This window comes from Calonectris borealis, chromosome 1, assembly GCF_964195595.1.
Source record: "Calonectris borealis chromosome 1, bCalBor7.hap1.2, whole genome shotgun sequence".
Classification (NCBI taxonomy): Eukaryota; Metazoa; Chordata; class Aves; order Procellariiformes; family Procellariidae; genus Calonectris; species Calonectris borealis.
This window is the reverse complement of record NC_134312.1, coordinates 48,759,350-48,784,630: the sequence shown is the minus strand read 5'-3', so window position 1 is coordinate 48,784,630 and position 25,281 is coordinate 48,759,350. Positions and strand designations below refer to the sequence as shown.

Below are 25,281 nucleotides of genomic sequence, written 5' to 3'. Positions count from 1 at the left end.
AAGCATACTTAAATGTTTTGAAGATTAGTTTCTAATTTGATGTGTCAGTTACCTGATTTGTCTGCAGTCCCACAAGCTGTAACTTCAAGGTATTTGAGATTAATCTCATCCATCAGTCTATCACTTCAGCTAAATATTCTTTTCACAAAAAAATTTAGATTTGTTCTTAATGTTCTTATATTCTAATAACAGTGTAAATGTAAGATTGTGTTATTCTTTCACAGATCGTTACCTTAAAGCTAAATTGTTTACTTGGGTTTTGAGTATGTATAGGAAAGCACCCGATTCAAATTATGTAGGAAATAAAATGCTGTCTAAGAGCTTAGAGCATTTTTTGGAAGTAAAATTATTTACTGGGTACCTTTCATGAATAAATATGAGAGAATTGAGTTGAAATCAGGATCTGGAAAAGGTTGGGGTTTTTTTTCCAGTAAGAAAACAATTTAAATCTGGTTTTGTTTTACTCTGTGTTATTTGGAAACAGCTGAGGTAAACTTGCATGATTCTCACAAACATTTCTTGGTGCACTACTAATACGTACAGCTCAGCTTGCCAGGTGCAATAAGAAGAAGTACAAAATCAAGATCTACTGAAATCTTGAAAAGGAATACTTTTAAATAAGTCTAGGAAGAACGTAAGCCTAGCAATATTGCTTCTGAGGGGCTCATTGAAACTTCATTTGAGTATTGACAAATGTTCAGTCATATGCTCCAAGTTTTTGAATGGTAAGGTTTAAATTTACATATTTCCCAGGGTAATATCGCGACAGACCTTCTGGTTAGCTAACTACTGTATCAAGAAACACTATATAAATGAACAAAGAACAACAGGATTTTTATTGGGACAAATAAGTTCAACAAGCTCAAAGTCTTCAGTGTTTTTCCCGCATCTCCTGATAAAGGAAGATGAAAACTTAGCACCAAAGCAGGAGATGCAGGTTTCACTTTCAGTTCTGTTGGTTTTTTAGTATGCTGGCTTTTAAATGGCTTGCTTGTAGGTGCTTTTAATCTTTTCCCCTGAAAAATTCTTTTCCAGAAACCTCCTGCAGTTTTGTAAAAATTAACTATAGATTATTGTTAAAATGTCTGCAGTGGCTGTTTATGGGACCGGAAGCTGACTCCATTGCCTAACAACATGTGTTTTGTTGGAAACAGAACATGGTGTGGAAAGGGTTATGTATTTGTTTTAAAACTCAAACTGTTTCTAACAAACTAGGCACTGTTATGTTAATTTTTCCTCTGAATATTCACTTATGGCACATGCTAGGTTTTCTATTGACTTAGCATAGGATTTTGTATGCAAGATGCTTGTAAAACACTGTGTTAAATCTGTAAAGCCACATTTCTAAAACATAAATGGTATACAGGCTCATCATTAATAGACATTATGTCCAATATAGTAAATTTCTTGATGAAATGAAAAATAGTGAGAAGGCGCAGAAACTCAAGCTTCACTATGGAAGACCATGACCTGGTCCTGTTTCTGCAGCTGAGTCGTGTAATGGCACTCTTTCATCCTACAATAGAGCAGTGTGTGAAGAATATTTTTCATCCCTATTACATGCTCCAAGATAATGATGTAGGTTTAGAGTTGTGCTTGTGAAAGTATTTTTTGAATTCTGAAAGAATGAGTAACAGCTTTTATTACTTATGTTCAATATTTTAGGTGTCACCACTGATGATGGCAGGAAACCTATAATATCCCTTAAGGATCTCCCAAAAGATCCAAGATTTAAAGCAGCTGAAAAGCAGAATGACCTTCTTTCATCAATGTTGTAATGGGTGTTGAAAACTTTGACCACAGGCTTGGCTAAATATCCGGTCGTTTGGGGTTTTTTTAATGTCTTCAAAATACAAAATCACTTTCCTCACCAACATTTTACAAGAGAAAAATACATGTTACATTCTGACTAGGAAAGTTAACAACTGAGGTTTTGGGGGGTCAAAGTGAAAACTTCTCAGTTCTGGTGCATTGAGATTTCCTGTTCCAAGCCTTTTTAAGTTGATGCAGGTGCTACTGTCTGGAATATATCCAGAGAAGCCACCTTTTGTGTGCGTAAATTGGGAGTACCTTTTATGTTGGCTGTTATTTATCAACGGGAGAAACTGCTCTGACTAATGAGGAGCTATTCTTTTTAAAAGTTGCATGACTTAAAATCAACACTTTAAGTTATTCGCTTCTCTTGACTTCAGAAGCAACCACCTGGCTGGATACTGCATCCATTGTAATGGCCGCAACAATGCTCAGTAAGAGGTAGGGTAATCCTCTATTCACATTTGCTGGAGAGAAGAGCCTGTGAAACTAAGTTACTATAGAGAGTAAATAAATACAATTTGTAATCTGAGAGGAGGTAAGAGAAAGGGAATGCTTTGTTTATTTTCCATGAGTTTTTGGTTTTTTATGTTGCTTCTGTGTCATGGAGCACTGGAAGTCAGATGGGCTTTTTAATTAGGCATAACGAATACTCAGATAGTAGGGTTGATCTCCATAAATACATCAAGAGAACAAACCGGAAAGATGGGAATATAACTACATAAGCAAAGGAGCAGCGTTGCCATGAGAACACATTAATATAAACTGCTATCTGTACACTTAAACTGGACAGTACAAGAAGGCTTTTAACCATCGGAATAGTGAAGATCTGGAAAAATTTCCCAAGATTCACCTCGAATACTGTGTTCAGTTTTGGGCCCGTCACCACAAGAAACACATTGACATGCTGGATTACATCCAAAGAAGAGCAACGAAGCTGGTGAAGGGTCTAGAGAACAAGTCCTATGAGGAGCAGCTGAGGGAACTGGGGTTATTTATTGTGGAGAAAAGGAGGCTGAGGGGAGACCTTATCGCTCCTACAACTACCTGAAAGGAGGGTGTAGCCAGGTGAGTGTCAGTCTCTTCTCCCAAGTAGCAAGTGGTAGGACGAGAGGAAATGGCCTCAGGTTGTGCCAGGAGAGGTTTAGATTGGATATTAGGAAAGATTAGGAAACCTGAAAGGGTTGTCAAGCACTGGAACAGGCTGCCCAGGGAAGTGATTGAGTCACCATCCCCGGAGGTCTTTAAAAGACGTGTAGACATGGTGCTTAGGGACATGGTTTAGTGGTGGACTTGGCAGTGTTAAGTTTGTGGTTGGACTCGATGATTTTAGAGGTCTTTTCCAACCTAAATGATTCTATGATTCTATGATTATTCCCTCCACTCCCACGTGACTCCTCCACTCTTTCTATTTGGTTTTATCCAATCCTATTACAAATGTAAGCTGTCTGTGGCATCAAAGGAGTAGGATATAACAGAATTGTATCTGGAGCCTACCTATCCCAGGAGTTACCTGAAGCCCACAGTGACTTTGAAAACTGATACCTGCTGTTGAATGGGGCAAATAAAGTCAGTCAAGAAATTTATGCTCCAGGAATACCAGTTTTTTGATTGCCTGTTGAGGAGGACTGCCTAGACCTATCCCTGTGTGTTAGAATTCAGGTTACTGATCTCATTTGCCTTAGTAGCAGATGATGCCAGAGCTTTTCTGGATGGACTGCAGAGTACCACATTTGACTGATGTTGGTCATGACATCTTCACAATGGCAGAGGGACCGAGGAAAGCTGCTGGAGCTCAATCCCATGATCATGGTGCAAACCATATCATTTATGCAACCTCTGTTTCTCACTTTATCCTGAGTGCTTTTGTAGACCACCAATGTAGACAGCAGCTGTAAAAAGTCAGGAAATGAATAGTCTCAACGATATATACTACAATACTGATGTGAAAAAATATCATCCTTCAGTGCTGTCAAAGCTTATACTGGTGTTGGCATATCCGAGAGATCCAAACAGTGTTCTTTAATCACATCTAAGCTTGTAATTGTAAGGATGTAATACAATTAAGGTAGGTGGATGAAACACACTTAATCTGGACTGTACTGGCATCTAGTTTTAGTCTGTGTTCAGCAATTACCCTTTTCTAATGAGGTCTCTCATGTCGAGTAGGTCAGAGAAATTAGTTCTGAATTTATATCCCTATAAAGATACAGGGCCTATCAGGGATGTTATCAAAGAAAGTCAGAGTTCAGAAACAGAACAGTGTCTTTCTGAGGACATGTCTTTGGTTTAAGACCAAGCTGACCAGTTTGTGATTTGTATTTCAAAAATCATCCTCTACTTATACAAGAAAGTATAAAAGGATTGAAAACAAAAAGAAGATGCCTGAAAACCTTTTAATTTTATATAAGAATATTTTTTCCTGATGTTCTCTTTCCACAGGCTCAAGCATGAACTGAAAACTCTTCAGATTTATAATAGAGTTTACTTTCTAGCAAAGTTTATGCGTGTGAAAGAGTAAGAATACACTTAACCTGTTTTACTTCATACTGCGAATGAAATACTAGGGAGGACAAAGACATTTTCATCATGTACATGAGTTTCATCGTATGCCAAGTATCAAAATACCTGATATTTTTGCTGTTCTTGATTTTTTTTTTTTTTTAATTTTGTAGTGTAATAGTTGTCCCTACTCAAATTCCATGTACTTTGTAGCAGATGGTAAGAATTAAAGATCAGTACAGAATTTCTGTAACAACTCTTATTCCATTTCCTTTACTGGTGCTTGAAGGTCTAAGATTAAAAAGGGTGGCTCTGTATACACTCTCATTATAATTCAAAAGAATATTCAAAAGAGTTAATTTTTTTGCACAAACTTGGCAAACAAGCAAGACATCTGAAATAGTTCTTTAAAAACAATCTTTAATTAAGTATTTTAGTTAAGAGAATGTCTTTTCATTCCCTGAGGAAGTCAGATCATCCACCTCCATACAATGTGAGAATCTTGTCCTCCCTGCCAAGATAATCTTGTATCTTACTTTGCCTTTCCCCTTTCAATTACTTAAAAATGCCTTTGGATTTATGCTAGAAAACTCTTTTGTAAGTTCCCAGGAGCGGGGGAGGGGAAGACAACCTCCTCTTTGGAGTTTGTGGGAGGTTTTGTTGAGTCAGCTGAAGTCTGGTCTTCTGCTTATTTCTATTTTGATTGTGTAGGTATTTTGGATCTCAGTGTCTCTGTTAACAGAACAAATAAATATTGGTCTTTATCACTCTAAAGTGGGATAGAAAAATGTAACACTTCAGTACCAATCCTGGATGATTGTGATGGAACTTTACAAGGAGGGGAAAAAAAAAAATCCTTTGCCACTACATATGTCCTAAAAAGACTGTACTAAACACAGGACCTCTGAAAGTCCTCATAATCTCTGATTATGACTTAACAGGAAGATTTCTTTCAAAATATATGGGTGTTTTATTTTTAACCTTTCTTCCAATTGAAACATTTTTGTCCATAAAACTCCTGGTTCTTTACAGAACTAGAATGCCACCTGATGGATGATGATCAGTAAATATTTATTTGGACGCCGTTAACACAAGCTCCAGAGGCAACATCCATATATAATTACCTGTCTCTTGGTAACTTCACTTCCCAGTGTTTGGGAACTAAACAAACTGGCTGTCATCCAGGACAGATTTAGGATGCATGGAAACTGCCTGAATCCCTGATTATCAAGTGAGATTAAAGAATGGACAAAATTTATTATGGAACTTTTTTAAAGAGTCAAAGCCAACATTTTTAGGACAGCCAAATATTTTACGTTGGTAGCCTTACAGGGATGGAAAATAAATACATTAATTTACACATTAAAAACACTGTTTTGTAGTTGTAATTACAAAATACCTGGATTACATTGATTTGCAAAGCAAACTCTGTATCAATTTACACTTCCTTTTGCTTATCATGTCCGTGTTGGTTCCAGCTGAAACACACGAACCAAACACAGCAGGAGTTGGGTTGCACCTTACTAAGTGCAAGAGTAGCACATTGGTTGGAGGAGCCTGCTGCTTCTGCATCTGTCAAGGAGAGCTGGAAGGGGTAGAGGATGGTAGCAATTGGCCTCAGGTTGCATGAAATGAAGTTGGCATATAGTCTAAGCAGCTTCCTAGTTTTCCCAAGATCTGGATGGTGGGAAAGAATAGTGTGATTCATCATTTTCTCAGCACAGTAAGACCATGTATCTTAAATTTGTCTGTCTCAGGAAAAAGATGTGCATAACTTGGCAGAACTAGAGAATCGTTTCTCCTTCCAGCTGAAGAAAAAATAGTGAAGAAAAAGTAGTTCTGTATTGGCGTTTAACAGGTTTGGAACTATTTTTATCCATTGACCTGAATAGAGTTATTTTTGATTCATTAACAGTGTACCTTAGAACAAGGTCTGTAAGCATCTGGATACAGCAGTTGGCTTTTCCTTTGCACATGTGACTGGTGGAGTCCGGCAAGTGCCACTTTAGCATTCTGCCACCAAATGGACATTTAGCAGAAAAATCCTGCTCTTGTCAGTTGTCATTAGGCATTCCAGAAGTCCCTCACGGAAAAGCAAGTGAGCGTGCAAAGGTTAGGGGGAAGAGGTTTTATGGTTGGGAACATCATGGAAAGGCAAATACAGAATGTCACAAAAAGATTAAACAGCTGTGAAAGCAGGTTGCCTGTTGAACTCATTTGAATGTAGAGGGCAATGGCACCTTTCCCTGCTTATGTTTGTAACAATAACTCATTAATTTCCTTCCCCTTTACCCCATGAAGTACCCTCGTATTATATATTTTAGATATTATATGCAGAACTGGGTAGAAGAGTATTCTGCATTTTGTAAAAAACTGAATACATGTTCAAATATTTCACATCTAAAGCACTCCAAAACTTACTCTGAAAAAGAGTGACCAGCATTTCTGTAGTCTGTGTTTATATCAGAATCCAAATAAATCACTCTGATACTCCCTGATGAATTTTGTTTACTTTTATCATCATTCTCCCTACTACACATCATTGTATTGAAGAATAGTATCAGTCACTAGAAAAGTATGCATCTGCTTTTTGTAATCATAACAAAGTACGTAGGGTGTGATCCAGAGATTTTTAGGTGTTTCACCCCAGGAGGGTGACTCACTGAGCTGGAGTTGGCCTCCATTTTGTTCAGTGGACTGCCAAAAGGTTGTTCAAGAAAACTCGCATGTTGACTGGGGAGCTTCCCAGAAGTTAGGGTGCCCAGATGGAAGAGCATGTGCAAGACGAGGATACACATAAGCGTTCTGATGCCTGTGCAGCGAATATGTCTTTTTTTTCTACAGAATGGCTTGCCAGTGTAAAATGCATAAATGTTCTGAAAAATAAGGGTCAGGAATGTCAGTGTACTCCCATTTTGCCCCTTCTGGCTAGGAAGCCATCACAGGTGGGAAAGTGCCTCCAGTGGTAATTATGAGGTAGGTATCAGAGAAATATAGATATCCGTGAGTTGGAGTTACCTTGGTTAGAGGAAATTTAACCCAGGTCTGTCACTTGTTAGTGAGCACCCTAGTTGATAGGCTGTTATATTTGGTTAGACTGGTGCCAGTCTTTTGAACGACAATGATGGGTGGACTTAATGTGTTATTCAGGGATCATGCAGTGTTTCCTCCAACTACACTGAAGTCATCTCCAGGCTACCTGAGAGCGTCTAGGGACCTTTCTAGTTCCAAATGTGCTTGCCAAAATACTTCACTGCTTCCAGAACTAGGTGGTTGTGGGTGGGTGACTTTTTTTTCTACACCTAACAGTCTTTGGGGGCCTGAACAATATTTAGCATTTAAGCAGTATTTAGGCACAGCCGTTTAGAGTACTAAAGTTAGCGCTGTCATTTGCACAGGTGAAGGTGTCGCTGAATACCATGAAAATGGATTACATTCTGTATAAATGCTCTTATTTCACTTTAGATTTTTCCACGCTGACAGTAAATTTCTTAATTGGTTAAAGACAGTTCTTCCATTACTTTAATTATCTCTATTACAGCTAAATAACTAAATAGAATAGTAGACATATGAAATAATTATTGTGCTTTTATGCTTCTGAATCTTTGTGGTTAAAAAAAAAAATTCATTTTCGCTGAATCTTCTTACAAAAGGCTTTTTAAGGCATAAGTATGAACATTGTTAGCTATCTGTGACTGACCAACCAATGTTGTCTATGGCAGAAGTTCACAAGCTGCACCTCTGCAAAGCAGCATGCAAACACTGCTTGAGGAGCCAATATTGAGAGATGTTCCTACCCCAGCATTAGCAGAAATGAAAACTAAATTTGGGAAGCCTGGCCCAGGGTGAATATTGTTCCACATTGTCAGCTAACCCTACTGCAGCTGGGGCTTGGTTGTGGTTAACTGGATGATTTGCTCAAGAAACTGGGCTGAAAAATTCTGTGACTAACATGATTTGAATGCAAGAAATTTTATAATGAAGAACCCATTCATCTGTGTAGTTACTAACTCTCCCTGTGCTTAATGGTTTTTTGCATTTTATTATTTGCCTTTTTTTTTTGATGATGATTTCTCCATACTTATGATTAGAATTGTTATCAAACAAATCTAGAACAAACTAGATATTTGGAAATGTCCAGACTTTCCAATGTTTGGGTTATTTAGCAATGTGGTATTCCCCTTGCTGCTTTCCACTTAAGGAATTAGCTGAACATTAACCAGTGTGATTGAGTATCTTTGATAGCATACTGTGAAAAAGATGCTGAAGCACTCATTCAGCAGCCTTTGTCAACACTCCAGATCGTAAATGAGGAACATAAATGAAAAAGTTGTTGATTTACAGCTGAAAGGCTGGCCTTCAACACATCGGATTGCTAGCTAAGCCTCTAAAATGCTGTTAACTGAAATTATAGATTGTGGCTTATAAGCAATAATAATAATCATTTGCAGAATGATCAAAAGTGTATACTTGAAGTCTTTAATTTGAATTATTCTTTCCAGTCTAATAATTGTTTTTTCCGCTTTCACAAAAGCAACTTAAATATTCCGTATGTAAGAGTTTTCAGAGTATAAAAACAACTGAATAATTTTTGAGCCAAAAATAGGAAGAGGCCCTTTAGTATATAGGTCTGCCTCCTGTCTGCCATATATCTTCAATTTGATGCTGGTAGATGATGTGTGATTAAACACTGTGGCCAGCTTTGAAAATCCCATTTTAGCTTAGAAGTAATTATATATGGAAATCTGTTATGAGTACTGTGTGGGTAACTTTCATTTGTGCTTAGTAAAGTGTAAAACTGGAATCTCTATTTATAAAGCTGTTGTTTAAGCTTCCCTTTTGTTCTGTCCTTGATTGAATTCAGTCTATTCAAGTTTTGCTCAAACAGCAGGTTTGGTCATCAGTAAATAACACAAAAATAACTTAGCTCTTTGATCTATACAGTCCTTACATACAATGTGCCTGTAGGCATGTGTAATATAAATATTTTGTAAGTGCAAATAATTAAAAGATTTTGGATAATAGGCATGTTGAAACTACCACTATTTTGCAAATTTTCAGTTCCTGTTGAATGACACAGGGAACAAATAAGCAAGAAAAACCTCAGATCATCTCAAAATTTACAAAGCATTTGTTTTTAATAGCAGTTATAAAAATTACTATGCTTTTAAATCCCATTATTTACTTAGAAAAAAAGTGTATTTTTTTGCATAATTATAAAATGTGTAGTGATTTTAAGGTTCATGTATGGATTGTCTTTAGATCCAGAAGTATAAAAATTGACAAGATGCATCAGAGTTCTGGTTTTATTTGTAGAGTGCTGCTGCTTTATATTAATAGTACTCAGTTGATCTGGCAAAAAAGTATTTCCAGCTAAAGAGCTTTGTTACTTTTTTGATTATTAGACTGTTAGATTAAACATCATCCTATGACAGTGATACAAGTCAGTGAACAAATCCCATTTTCCTTTACATACTACTCAGTATTGAGGAACCCAATAAAGAAATCGGTGATTTCTGGCATGGACCCCATCTCCAAAGAACACATCAGGGAAACGTCCCTGAACCCCAGCGACCATAACTGCTGGTGTACTGTTTAACTCTGAAGGTAGAACTAATTTTTTTTTAATTCTTGAAAACAGTATAGTTAGTCCATTTTGGAGCTGGTTATCATTAATTTCTTGCCTTTTTTATAACAATTTTGTTCCAAAAAATTGTAGTGGGGAAGTAGTCTGATAACTTGAGGTCCCCTTTGGTTCCCCCTGTGATTCTGGAGCTTATGTGAGGAGAGGGAGATGTTTCTCTGACCGTTTAAAGCTAGCTCTTAAACAACTTTGAGCTCTTATACACTGCAAGGATCTCTCAAAGGTCCTTTCAGAGACTAGCAGCATCGCTGTCACTGCTATATGCAAAAGACAGAAGCAGAGGTACAAACACACCGAGGTTGGCCAAATTCCTTAAGAGGACGAACGTCAGCAGAACCAGGTTCCCACGTTCCAGGTCTCACTACCTTTTCATTGGAAAGCAGGGAACAGACGCAGGGTTGTTGTCTCTTGTGTCTCGAGTGTGGCTCTGAGCCTGACAACTTCGTTGCATCTCCCGAGAGCTTGCCTTGTTCATATAACTGCAAAGCTTTGTATAGCATAAGGTACAGGGGTTTTGTGAGAAAGACTTATTCTCATTTCTTCACATAGGTAATTCTTCTCAATAATTATTTGTGCAAATATTAAATTAAAAGTATTTCTAAATGCTAGTTACATTGAAGCAAGAGGCATTCTCAAAAGACACGCTGCATATTGAATGTGTGCTTTGCTTAGAATATTTTCGATTTCTTTGTGTAAGTCTACTCATTGTCATGATCCTGTGGTATCTGAAAGTATGGTTTAGGGAAAGCCAAGTGCAGGCTCCACCGAAATGGATCGTTCTGGCTTGTCCCATCTGTAACAGAGCATTTCTTCTGTCTCAGTTACTTGGATCAGGAAGCTGGTCTGCCTGAAAAATAGCACAGGAAAACAAAAATGGAAGATGTCTGCCTGGTACAGCTGGCTAAACCATCTCATCAATACCAGTGCAAGAGGCAGGGGAGGAGGCTAGGTTGTCTTTTTCAGCAGCAGCCCACACTGGTTTTGCCTAAATGAGTCAGGAAGCCATATTCTAAGAAAGCGAATGACCAGTTTTACTTGAGATGTAAGATGCATATAAGATTTAAGAGATATAAGATACAAGAGAGAGATTTACTTGTGATTTAACAGCTCTAGGGAAAGTGCCTGGCACTGTTCTGTCATGTTTATGTAGCTCCTGAGCGATCTTTATCATCATGCTTTCTTAGCCCCTCTAGGTTACTATAATGATACTTAATATTTTAAATTTGTGATTTTCTCTCTCTGCTTTCCTTGAGAGCTTTGTCTATGTTGTTTGATTTGCTTTGGTCTTAAATTGAAAGGTTGGATAGCATTTGAAGGCAAGGCTGGAGACGGGAGCTCTCTACCTGTCACAGGGGATAGACGGGCCTGAGATGCATCTTAGTTCGTGCAAAAGCAAATGCTGGTCTCAGTCCTGCCCTCGTGGAGGCTCCGGAGCCTGCACAGGCAAATTCCATACTTGCAGTAAATGTACACCATCATCGGCTCTTGCTGACAGCTTCAGTCAGCTGGCACAAGAAGCTTCACAACCCGAGGCAACTTTTGATTATCCATAACTTAAATGCTTTAACATTCTGGAAATAAAGATCTGCAGCTTAAACTTGGCACGGGGCTCTGTGGGAAACCAGCGAAGCACAAGGAACAACAGAAGGCGAGGAAGTTCAGGCAGTGTAGCCAAGGAGACACCCAGGTGCATCGCAGCTAGTTATCTGGTGCTTTTCTGGCTGAGTCTCACAAGCCTGCGTAAGTATATTGCATTGCTGTTCCTAATAGGATTTAGGAGGGGAATGTAGTGCCAAAGCCAAGCACCACTCCTGAGAGGCCAGGGCACGTCACCTACAGAAAATGGATTGTATTGCTGCTTGAGATCTCAGTATTTGGGCAGAGTCCAGTTGTGGTTTTGCTTGCAGTTTAAGTACCCAAATGTAATGGCTGTGATTATGAACTTTCTCCTTTTATCTTGCTGTGGTCTGGTATAATTTTGTTCCTTGTCAACCACTATCACATTAGAGGCACAGGTTTATCAAATACCTTATCAGGTGAATGACAAGTGTTTAGTTAGCTTTATGTTGATGACGAAGAATATTGCAAAGTTTGTCCCTTTCTCTTCTTTAGTGTCTGTAAACTTTGCAGAAACTCACCTAAGCAGGATCCTGTGCAAGTAATCTGATGGCTCAATACCAGGTTTTCCATTATTACTCTAAAGGTACTTGCTTCCAGAGAAGATCAATTAAGTGCATTTCTGTGGATCCCTGCCATGAAGATGATACTGTAGTGGTACGAGTATGTTCTCATGAAAGATGAAGAGTATTGTTGCATCTAGACTTTGTATATGAAAAACATTACTACAATCTCTTCTTACTTCACGTTTGGAGATTGCTTACTCAGGGTTTCTTGTTTCTTTTTTTTTTTTTTTACTAAATAGACTTGGATTATCACCTGCTTTTGTCTTCAACTACTCCTGCTTAATCCTCTTGTCAAAGCCCAGAGTTCCTGCGGGAATCCAGTGACAGATGATGTGAATGACATTGCAAAATTGGTGAGTAGCTTTTATTTTAAATTATTCTTTATGTTAAACAATAATCAGTGGCTAATGACACTTACATTTTAAGCAAAGTTAGCAAATCTATATTAGAACCACGGCAATATTAAAAAAAAAAAAATCCATCAATGTCTGTCACTTGATCAAAACCAAAACCTTTTGCAGAGACTAGATAATAGTTTCAGAGTTCATTGAAGAGACAACCTTCTTGACCAAGGTGTAGTGTATGTACCTATGTGTTTTCCTCCCTCCAAACTTCCATATAAATTGTCAAAAGTCTTGATTTCCTGAAACATTGTCTGGGATCAGATTGTTTCTCATGCAGATGAAAGAGTATTGTCTTTATGTTACTGATTTGCGTGGAGCAGACTGGTGGCAAACACAACTGAAATGAACCAGAATTCTTTACCTTAGGTACATGGGAAATTTGTGCCGTATATAAAAAGAGTATATTAGTCATCGTTGTAGCAATCAAGGCAATAACAACTGAACAGCTCTTACAGTCTTTAGGTGTGAGTGGGCTACACTCATTAACGTGTTTCTCTACTTGCTGTACCTAGTTTAAGTCTGAAGGACTCACGGCTTTGTATAAGAACTGAATTAATTTAAGTACATTTTAACTGTTACTTAATTGAACACTGCATTAACCTGGAAAACTGTACCTCCTTGTATGAAGTCAGTTGGTATTTAACGCCACTGAAGTCAGTGATTATGCTAACTTGCAGTAGCGCAGAATCTAACACCAAAGTTCTAAAGAAATAATATATACTGAACATTTAATGAGCATATCTTCGTCTACATTTGACTTCAGCTGAAAATTATGGCTTCATTATGGAAAAACGGTTGCAATACCAGCATTAATATTATCAAACACTTAATTTGGAGTCCCTTGCATTTGCTGCCTGAGCAGTGTTCTTAACTTGGTTTTTTTGGGCATTGTTATATACATTGGCACATAGTGTAAATCTCTGGGGGTGCTCTATAGTCCTACTCAAATGCTTAGTGCTTCACGTTAGTCCCTTTAGGCAGAATTCTGAAGTATTGGCATGTTTATTCAGGATAATATTTCATCTCTTGAAAGAGTATTAAGCTTTGATTTAAACCTGTTGAAAGCATGACAGAACAACAGAACTCCTGTGAGGGCTGGTGAAATTGTCTAGTACAGGGTTAGCAATAACTTTTTGTCAATTATGTATCCTCAGAACAAACACTTTAACTTTCCCTTTAGTACAATTTAAACTTCAAGAATGTATAAATACAGGTTACAAAAATTTGCATGCAGCTTGAGCAATCACACTTTGCTTTTGAGATAAATTATGAAAGAAACCTAATATCATAAAAATTAGGTTAGTCTTTAATTTGACTGTGACTTTCCGTACCGTGTTCCTACATCTTCCTCCAGACTGGTCCAGCAACTGCAGTTCTTGCACATATCCCTGCAGCGCTACATTTCCGTACCCCCACCCTCCTCCACATCGCCTCTTAGTTGTCTACATACAACATGGTTGCTAGTTCCCTCCCATGCCCCCTAGACGTGATGTCTACCTGAGCAACGTTTTGAGCGCTTGCCGGATTTATATCCCCTTTTGCTTGGGCTGCTGGCTGGGCAGGAAGGACTTCGTGTGGCGACTGATCTGGTGTATGTGCTGCTTGTCCTGGAAGAAAACCCCTGCCAATTGTCCAGGTTGCATTCCACTTCTGCTGCAAAGCCTGAGCAGAGTGGGGTAAGGCTGAGCTCCTCCGGCCACTCCTCAGTGAGGATGCTGTACAGTCCTTCTCCTGACTTACACCCATACCTTTCAGATCTCTCTACCAAATGCAAAATTTGGGTGAAGCTAACTAGCAAGTTCAAAGATATTTTGGGTTGGAGAAATAACAGAGAGATGCAGAAAATACAAAGCCCAGACACCTGGATTCTCTCTGTTTTTAGGTGTGCGTCTGAGAATGTTTTGAGGAAAGTCTGTATCCCTGTTTTGTCTGTCTGTGTTAATATTTGCATAGATTTTTCATGCGGAAATAATTTCTATAAAGCCACTTGAGAATTGAAAGGATAACATGGAAGTAAGTTTAGTATCTTAAATTTAGTGTAAGAACTCGTGGTTTCAATTAAACTGATTATATTGCAAGTTGGTCATTCTCTTTTGAAATGCTACACCATGACAACTTGACATTGAGAACAAAATGAAAAAAAAATACAAGGTTTAAAGTACTTTTAAAACAAAATATCATTAGCTGACAGTGTGAATACCAGAAGGGAGAAATTCACAGAGAATACTGACTGATCACATTACTTTGCTAAAAACTACAGGGTTTTTTTGCTATATGGAGTATATCCTTAGTACATATAATATGGACTCCAACATGATATTGCTTAAAAATATAGTTCAGGAGACCTTACAACTCTTGTAAATTGCTATAAATGTTTTTGTACCACTTCTGCTTTTTGAAACAAAATATATTTATTGAATTAAGGAATTATATTCTCATGACTTACATCTTCAAAATTAGACATAGCACCCATAGGTGTTTTAATAAATGTCCTCCCCTTTCACACTGAGAACAAATTGTAGCACCGAGGATTTCACAGAAGCTAATGTTATGTGTACAGTTATTGCCCATAGTTATTGTGATGTTATCCACAAGCTCTATGACACTTACTGAGAGTGGTATGACAGTTGTTTCTAAAGACTTTATTCTCACCCACACTGTCATGTTCTTTAAACCCTTTTGTCCACAGTCATGAGTACAGTCCCATATCTCTGTGCAATAAACTAGCTGTTCAACAGTAGTACACAAGTCCCATCATTTAGCTTAGGATATTGGCCTCTCTTCCTCCTCTCTGATCACAAATGCTCAGACATCAGCTTAGATTCAGTATGGCCTGAATCCTCCACTGAGGCAGACTATGATCTCTTCATCTCCCAAAAATGTTAGTCTTCTCTGGGCCTTTTCTCCTCACTGTAAAGGTATATCACCATCTCCCCCCAGCCATTCAGGTCTATAACAATGGTGTCCATTTTGGCTCTTGACACTTCACAGACCCTTTTAAGTTCACTTTTAAAACCTCTGTTGTTTTTCCTGTTATAATAGGAAAAAATGTTTTTGTAGCGCTCTGTCCATACAAATTCACTTCTCTTCCAAATTCTTGTGGATAAAAATCCAGTTTACTGAAAAGCCTTTTTCTGGCTTCGACTTCTATAATTTTGCCCTTCTGTCTATTAATTTGCTGCTCTGACCCTGTATCTTCTACTTATTTCTTTCAAGCTGTTCCTCCTTTTTTTCATTATCAATGGCAACCTTCTTGGTTTTGTCTTCAAAGGCACTAACTATTAACACTGCCTGTGATGTCTTAACACATGCTGAGTTTGCCCTCTTGTCCTAGCTTCTCCTCATTATTTCCATGGTATCTGTTACACTGTTCGTGGCCGCAGGTAGGATGCTTCTTGGTGAACTCCAGGCAGATTCTTATCCTCTTCCTATCTCATCTAAAATTCTTTGCAAGATGAATCCGTGTTCCTGTTCTTTTTTTTTCCTACATTGTTCTTCCCTATCTCTACTACAGTACACCTACAGCTTGCAAAACAGTGCCACAATTCCCTACCAAACTCTTTTGCCTGTAGCTTGATACAACCTAGTCTTCATTTATTTGGTTCTGGGCTTCTTGTCCAAGTACTGTAAGCCCCCTGTATCACTAGTAGAAAACCCCTGAGCATGGCTGCGGCTGTGTTCTGCTCGACTGCATTGTATTCTAGACATATGAGAAGAACATGCCTCAGTCAACACTTTCTGTGAATATAGACTAGGGATGTCTACTAAGCCTAAGCTATTGGAGAACAAGAATTTATAAGAATAAATAAGGCATGCTGTGTAGTGCCTGAAAACGTGGGTCATTTGCCTAATCAACTTTGTGTTGAATAAGAAATTGAGGTCAGATATATGGTGTAACTTGTTTTCAGTGGTGTTAATTTGGATTTTCACTAGCATCATGCTAGAATCGGAAAGAAAGAGCAGATTCAATAACAATAAGGCTTCTGAGCATTAATCAACCTAAGACCAAACTAGACTGGTATCTGTTCATACAAAAATGACTTGTATTTTATGTAAGATTGAATTTATTCAAATCTTTATAATATAATTTTGTCATATGAAGAATGTGTCCTAAGTAAAGTGATTTTAAGCAAAGAACAATTGAACAATCATTTTTTGTTTGTTTTTTAATAGTCAGAACTTTAAGAGAGCATAATTTCATACCTATAGAGAATGAAAGTATTTAGAGAGTATTCATTCTGCATTACTAATCACTTGAACTCCTGCTTCTTTTTTAATGAAAATGTCTGGAGGGAAACACATTACTTGATGAACAAATGTTCCGTATTATGAAACTGTAATTGCAGCACCTGTTAATAAAACCTGTCCCCATTGTTCTTTTCAGCACAAAAAGTCATCAGAAAGCTGTATTGCTGTAATTGTGACTCTGATTTTGCGTAAGAATTAGGAATCTGTTGTATATATGTTTGTTAAATATGAACATCAAACCTAAATATAAGTAGAATTTTCACTGAGCTGTGCAGTGTGTATAGAATGTATCTACATATTTTGGTTTCATCCATTAACAAAATCTTAGATATTCACTTTTTCTTCCATGATTTACTTCTCTAAAGCAATTTTTTTCTTTTTAATGTTGGAAGCCCAAACGATAGTCAGCATTTACTGACCAGGTTGCTTGTTCGAAACATGCTGTTTCAAACACTTTGCCTTCACATTGCATCTTTGCTGTAAATGTGTACTTTACACTCTCTGCAACATTTGATATTTATTTTTAAATGGATCTAACTCTCCTGAGTGAAGGGGTTATAAAAATGAGCAGTGTTGTTATCCTGCAAATAATCTGCCACTGTGGCTGTAAGAAGTGTGAATGGAACTCGTTAGCATGTTGTCTTAAGCCAAATGATGAGGATTTTATTAACTGCTTCATTAGCAGATGAGATAAAGTAGATTGCAGAGATGATGGACCAAAAGTGGAAGCTCCTGCAGGAAAAGAAGAGCCAAGGATGCAAAGAAGGAAGATGCAGAGATATTAAAAAGTAGGAAAAGGGGAATGATGAAGAGAGAAATGGGAGGTAGAAATGGTAGCCAAAAGGAAAGTATGGTTTTCCCATCATGTGCCTCAGAGTAAAAAAGAAATCACTGACAATGGTAAACAGTAATTTTTACTTTATTAACTTACTTTGTCTCTGATCTGTGTGTAAAAAAATAATAATATTTATGCTTGTCTCCTTAGACGTTTCAGAACAGTCACAATAAAGAGAATTTCCAAGAGCAGTAGCCCTCATTTCAAAGCACTTGACTGCAGAGATAGGTCATCTCTCTTATATTCTGCTGTTGCGATTAAAGAGTAGTTTATGGAACCCAAATTGCTTTTACAACATCCCTTTTTCATCTTGCGGTCTATGTGACCATGATCATATTTTAAAATTATATTTGGGTTATGCAATGTTAATAGTGCTTTATTAAATATTCAGACCTCTGTATGTCAAAAGGAATGTTACATTCCACAGTTTGAGATTTTGTTACAACTGGGAATATAGCACTTAATGTTGGTTTTATATGGATTTAAAGACAAAAATCTAGATTCCCTGTTCTTCAGCTCTTCTCAGAGCCTGATAGGATTTCTACAACTACACACACCCACTAAATCAGAGAAACTTTTTGTGGCGTTTTAATTGCAATGCAGGGTTCTTTTAGTTCTATACATTACTTTCCAAGGTTATCAGCTGATGTTCTCTATCTGTCTAAACCGAGGTAAATCATGCAGGCAAGTGTTTTGTTGCCCCCAAATTAGCCATTGTACTTAAGGAGTTGAGTAGAGGAACCAAAAAAGCCATTCCGGGACTCACGGCGTTTCAAGGGACAGTCTCTTTCCGTCCCCCTTTGCCCAGGCAGCTCAGAGCCCTCTTGTCCTCTGCTCCTTGTTGGGAGCCGCAGCAGTCAAACACCCCGCACAGAGCGGGTATGCAGAGTCCTTTCATTCCTTTCAGGATCATTTCAGCAGTTGAAAATCAAGTGGTTGGTTTTGGATCACAGTCTTCAATGAAATGTCAAGATTCATTTCAGGAAAGCAAGAGAGTACAAAATGCACAGATTTAGTACAAACATATCCTTCACTCTTACATCATGGGCTCTACCCTATTTTCTGTGCGTGAGTTGGGAAGTCCAGCTGGGACACCAATATAACTCCCTCACTTTGACTGAGCTCCGTCATTTACCATCAGCAGAGCATCTGGCATGTGGAGTTTAATCAATAAAACTTTAACAAGTTGTTTCGTCTTGAGGCAGGGCGTATATTTTGTGTTTGACACCCTCCCCCCCAGTGATCTTCATTTTTGGTAGTAAATTCAAAAATATCTTTTCTGATTCACAGTCTGTCAAGGAGAAAAATATCTGAGGCTGAGCTGTATTCGCCGTCTTTGTTTGAGAAGCTGTAAGAGCTCTTGGGCTTTTTTTTAACCGTGCATGAAAAGTGCTTGACAGGCTCTGATGCCAGTAAAGTGGATTGTATACATAATGCATATCAATTCTTGTAGTGTTCGTTGATTTGGAACAAATTTAATCTTCCAGTGACCTTTCTTAAAGAACGGTGCTTTTGCTGACATTGCTAAGTATTGAATCCCTCTAGAGTGAGTATGGGAAACTTTGCACATACAGTAGCATCTTCAGTATCTTTGCTACTTGAAGTGCTTCTAATCCTACCTCTCTAGGCATGCAAAGGAAGCTGGAAAAGGAACTGGATTACCTATTAATGTGTCATGATGTCAGGCTGGTTTTAGAGGAAGGAAAAATATACAAAAACTTGTGGATGAGGATTTAGAATAAATCAGATGGTCTAAAGAAAGTACAAATGTATTGCAATATTTTTCAGTATTTATAGCATCTTGAATCAACTCCCCAAAATGCCACAGAAATAGAAATCGATATGGAGAATTTTAGTGGCACTTCTGCAACTGCTGCTTTGGGAATGTGTAGGTATAAAAATAAAAAAGAAAAAAGAAAATTGATCTATGGAAAGGAATTTACCAGGATCATTTATACAAAATTTGTTTTTTAAAGCTGTAGGACAAAACTAGATGTCATTGAACTGAAAGATTGTGGCTCAGCCCACGTTGTAAATAAAAAAATGTTTGGAATTCACTAGTGACTGACTGTGCATAAGAACCATAACATTTTGAAATTGCTGCTTTAATTTTTAATTGAAACTAAATTTTAATTAACAAATAAAACATTCTGTTGTGTCAAACAAAATACTACCTAAAAACTGCATAGAAAAAAAAATAATCCCTTTGCTGGTTGCTATAGCAGCAGAATCAAAAGCAGCCATAACAGAATGATCTTTAACCCGAAGAAGTAGAAGTGCTTTGCTGAACAAAGTACAGATTCTGGTTCACCAAACGAATTATGTATGTGCTTATTGTCTTTTGATTAAATGGATTTCAAACCAGGATGAGAAATATCAATTGAATCTTCCACTGATAGAAAAGAAAATAGATTTGCTGTATCACTAAGCATCATGGTATTGGTAAACCTTTTGAAAAAAGTACTTCAAGAGATTGTGGATCATGGCAGCGTCTCCCTCCTCATTTCGCCACTCAGCACGTTCCCCAGATGATCAGCCATGTCTCACGGTAGTGTTGGATCCCATCTGTGGCAGATTGCATTGTATAATTCCGTGAGAACCCTTCTTCCACTCCTTGTCCTTGCTTCAGCACTGCCCGTACTCACCCACATCTGCAAAGCTGCGCTTAGCTTACGTGTGTGGAAGCTCTCCTTTGCCCCAGGAATTGCTATGATATAATTATATTGCTCATCATTAGTAAGAGGCACAGCTTCAAAGTTAAAGTTGTGCTCAAATGTTTTTCTGACCTGGTACATAACTAAGCACAAGGCAGGCAAGTATTTCTTTAGATTCAGATGCTTGCTGAAGTTGGAAATTTTTTGAAGGAAAAAGGCTTAGAGACTACTGGGTCCTCTACTGTTTGGAGTGGTTGGGGTTAAATAGAAATTGTCACGTAAACACTTCAAGACATGCCATTAAAATATGAAAATGCAGTGGAGTTTCTGAAGTAATGAATAACCTCAGATCACTTTTCCTCACTACATTACTGACTTTAATTCTGCTGGGAAGTGGTAGCAATGAACATGATCAGATTGGATCTGGGAATGTTACAGAGGTGTGGAAAGATGCTTCACTTGTGGGCAAATAAGAGTCAGTAGCAGTTCCACAGGAAACTGAGTATGTAAGCTTTTGCACCTGGTAGGTTACTGAAAATTTGTGTTGAATATTTGATAGATTGTGTTGAATACAGTGATGGAAATTAAGTCTTACTTTGTGTAGTGAGTAATAACTTTTTTATTATCTGTTTATTGTAGGTCGGAAATCTCCCAAATGATTATATGATAACCCTTAAATATGTCCCGAAGATGGATAGTCTGGTATGTACAACCACTTCAAGTTAATTCCAATAAAATAGCCCACTTGAACCACTGATGGCCGAAACATTTTGTACCTAGTCCTATGGCTTAGTAAGTTACAGTTAAATAATGGTTATTTCACTTTTCGTATGCTTCGCAAGTATTCATTTAAAAGAAATGTAGAGGGATTCCTGCAGGCACTTAAAACCTTTTTAATTACAGAAAAACATGTCTTCATATTAAATTTTTTAACATTTTCTCTGGAAAAAGTCAAACTACGGTATTATTTCATGATATCAGTTGAAAATTGTTGCTTTCTTAAAGAAGTAGTTTCTTTCTAATTGTACTTTGGAATATACTGTAGAATGTCCTTCTCATTTCAGCCAGTGGAAATGCCATTAAAGTACAACAGATACTGAGTAGCCAATAAAGAGAACCGTAAGTTCAGCAAATGGTAGCATCAATAACTAAACAAACCAGTAGAAAGTGAGGACATAATTTCATTCAAACATGCTTCTTTCTATATAATCTCATAGTTAATACATAGTGATACTTTCAAATAAGCATCATCTACATTCTTTAAAATTTTATAACATTTTGTATTAAAAACTTCTTCATATTATCTTATTGCTTATTCCTAAATATTTTTGGTGTTTTCCCTTAATTTTAAAAAAATGTTTTTAGAATGATGCATTGAAAATGCTGTCTTGGTTGCTGCATACAGTGCAACAAAAAGGAGAGAAAGAAACAAGGTGAAAGTAGAAATTATGCTGAATGCTATACTATACTATATTGTTTTAAGGAAAGAAAAAAAGTAAGAAAAGGACTAGTTTGTCAGTTAAACAGAATATTGTGCCTGTCTTAAGAATGAATCATTGTACACATACATCGATAATTGGAAATCACCTGGTAGATGTAAGAAGCTGTTTTTCTGTCTGTACAAAGTTTTCATTATGAAAATCCAATTTGTGTGCGATACACATATAAAAATGCATCCTATCCTACAAAATTGTAGCAATTGTAGCAATATTCCCTATAGATATTGGAGAACGATGCCAGAAGCAACATTCTCTCAGTCCTGAATAACAAGAAGATGGCTGGAGGAGAAGGAGGCTGTGGGATAGTGAAAGGCCCTGAGCTGTGAGGTTATGAGATATTATGGCAGATCTGGCAGTGTTCTTATGAGTTTTTTTGGAAGCTCAAGGCTTTTACTGAAACTTAGAGTACTTTAGAAAACCCAGTTTAAACTTGATTCCTTAGACAGAAAAACTCTGCAGAACAAATGCTATGGAAGTCGGGTACTAGATCCTATATAATATAATTTAATGGAAGAATTTCCAGTTCTGAAAATAGCCACCATCCAGAGAAAAAGGAAGTAAGACTGGCTGCCACCATCCCCTGGCTGCGGTGCTTTTTGAAATTCGGTGATTTTAGTGCCGAATGTGATGAGATTCACGTCTATGGAGGACAGCCGTAGCCCGAGCGCTGCTCCCCAGCCTCCGGGCTGAACGTGGCAGCTGATGGGCGAGAGCCGGGCTGGATCGGGGCTGTTCCTGGGGAGGTTGGCACTGTGGAGGAAGAAGGCCAGGAAGTGTGCTTCAGTGACGAGTCCGGGTCGTTCTCACTGCTTAACTCTTACCTTGCTCCGTGGTTCAGTTTTGGCTGCCAGTACACAGTTTCTTTTCTGTAGTTTAAATTCCATGTCATCTTGCTGCATCATATCCAGAAACTTAGGTCCAGTTTACATTTACAATGAGCGGCCAAGAAATAAATAGGACGAAGAGAAGTTCAGGGTCGGCATTTCTGTATTCCCTTTGCTCGTACACCACTTTCGGTCGTGGCAGTGGAAGGTGCAGCTCTTGGCCACATGCCTTTGCAGGAGGAAGTATTCAGCGGTATTCACATCCCACTTTGCCAAATTCCTCTCTGGGGTTTTCAGGTTGTGTTACACATACCACAGCAAAGGCAGGCTGAATAAGTTGGTTTTGCTCTGGGTTCTGCAAGGTCCCTGCAAGCTGGGAAACCCACGGCTTTGCATAAGGCAAATGCCCTTTGTTCAGCTCTGAAAGGATTGAAACCGTGCTCTGCAATTTTTTTCAAGATTTCAATCTTCAGTGTGTGCATAAAGTGGGAAGTGTACCCAAGGTAGCAAGTCTCAAATGTACATGACTAAAGGTAGGAAGGCAGGGTGAATGCAAAGCAGATGGGAAACCAGTGTAGTGCATGTAACAGGAACAGACTGACCCGATCCATTAAACAGAAGGGTTGTTGCATTATGCACTAGCTCAAGGCATCTGAATGGCTTTAAAAGTAGTCTCGCATAGAGTGAACTGTGTAGCCTAACCTGAAGGTTAAAAGGCAAAGATAACAGCAGCAGGGGCTGAACTCAGAAGAGGAGATAAACTTCAAACTTTTAGATAGGTGTAGAAAGAAAAGGCTAAATGAGGACTACCTGGAAGTACAAGGGAAGTCAGGTTTGCAATTGCCCTAAAATGTAAATCTTGGTCAAAGTTTACACAAAAAAGCAGAGTTAAACCTCCATTTCTCCTTGCAAACAACGTCATATTTCTCAATTTCAGCGGTTTCATCCCTGTGTTTGGTAAGTATTGAGATAGCAAGTGATGGCACAGCTTGATATTACTGAAAAGGAAACTTAAAGCTCTCATGAAATACAGCTTTGTAGGTCAGAACGGTTCAGTCAGAGGAGACTCCCACGCACATGCTAAACCACGGGAGCAACAAAATAGATTCCCTGCTGGAATTGCCAAATGCTCACTAGGAGAAGCGGCAAGCTTTTCCTAGTCCCTGCCAGAGGAGAATGCACACCCACAATACTTCAGAGGAAAAAGGTTTCCAGGTTTGCAGTTCAGGGAAGCACAGAAGTTCTGTGTCTGTGTTCCTACACCAAAGCAGAGGAAAATTCATTGTCTGTCTCGTGAGGGCAATAGGACACGGCACAACGCATGTTGCTTGAATGGAGTACGTTTCAACAAGCTTTCTCTGATTTATTTGCTTCTGCCTCTTCCCTCCCGTTGTTGTGCTTGAAGGAAAAAAGGGAAGCAGAATCAATCCAAATCATCATCCATTTCACATTTTGTTTCATTCTTTTTTAAGTCATTGAGACAATTACAGATAATACTGACTTGCCACTTGTTGTCAGTGTGTGGGAGAGTTGTACACAAAAGTGAAAAGGCAGGTGGAGCTGAACAATGTATTTACATTTGGTTCCCTAAGCCTGGAAGCCTGATAGTCTGGTTAGTCTTCAAAAGCATGAAGTGTATTTTTCCTCATCAAAAACATTTACGCATCAAGGCAGAACACCACCTGTGTCACTGAGAAAGTAATTTGTCGCCCACTGATGATATTGATAGTACTGGATAAATTTTTTTGAATAAAGAATCTGTATGCAGGTTTAGTGCAGAAATTGAGTAAAATGAGATCAAGTCTAGAAGTGGATACATCGCTGAACATTTACTGTGCGTTGCAGAAGGTGGAGTGTATGGATTCAGTGGATGCTGCCCATCCACTGGGCAGCAACTGGACACAGGTTTAGTGATACTGAGAGTACTTAGGGGTTGCCAGGCCAAGATCTTCATATCTGGCAGGCTTTAATGATCCTGAGACATTTTCAACCATTGAAAAAATAGCTTCACATATGGAATAAATTCCCATACCATTTACCATTAAAAATTCAGCATTTATGGGGAAGGGATTTTCAGGTACATGTTGCAGTTACACATGCATTACCTGTATTTTTGCTGACCATATTGAATTAGGGTTCTTCCTGGGCTGGGTGGCTTTTTTATTTACTTGACTACTCTTATGTAAATCTAAGTAAAAGAAGTTAATTACTCGCTCTAAGCAGCAAGATGAATGACCAGGTTTCAATCACATGAACAGCTGTACAAACTTTATCTGCATAGATGTCAGTGAAAGGATTTGAACTCTATTCCAGTGGCACAGATGTGGCAGATACTGCGACAGGCTGTTCAGAACCCTTTTGTCGGTGAAAACTCAGGAAAAGAAAGACTTTTAGATCTAGAAACTGTTCTCAGGAATGGCATTTAGTGAAAAAGCTGAACAGAAGGAGTTAACTAAGCTAACTAGTTTAAAGGTGGATAAAAGCACACATGGATTTCATGCAAAATGTTTATGGACACCTTCATCAGAAGAGATTTAAATCAAGGATTTTTGGGGTTAACTGAGTCATGTAGGGTAACAATAATCAAATGAAAACTCAGACTGGTTTAAAGAAAGTCTGGAGAAAATTGTTAAAGCAGTAGTTATTTAAAAAAAATAAATAGGTTAATGAAAGCAT

The 25,281-nt window shown here is 38.1% G+C and overlaps 1 protein-coding gene across 1 annotated transcript in view; it reads left to right on the top strand.

The window, feature by feature from the left end:
- Nucleotides 1–25,281, top strand: part of KITLG (KIT ligand) — a 51,597-nt gene that overhangs the window by 8,858 nt on the left and 17,458 nt on the right. Inside the window, exons 3-4 of the mRNA XM_075140590.1 lie at nucleotides 12,381–12,494; nucleotides 20,922–20,984. Coding sequence (XP_074996691.1) covers nucleotides 12,381–12,494; nucleotides 20,922–20,984 — 177 coding nt within the window. The remainder of the gene's footprint in view (nucleotides 1–12,380; nucleotides 12,495–20,921; nucleotides 20,985–25,281) is intronic.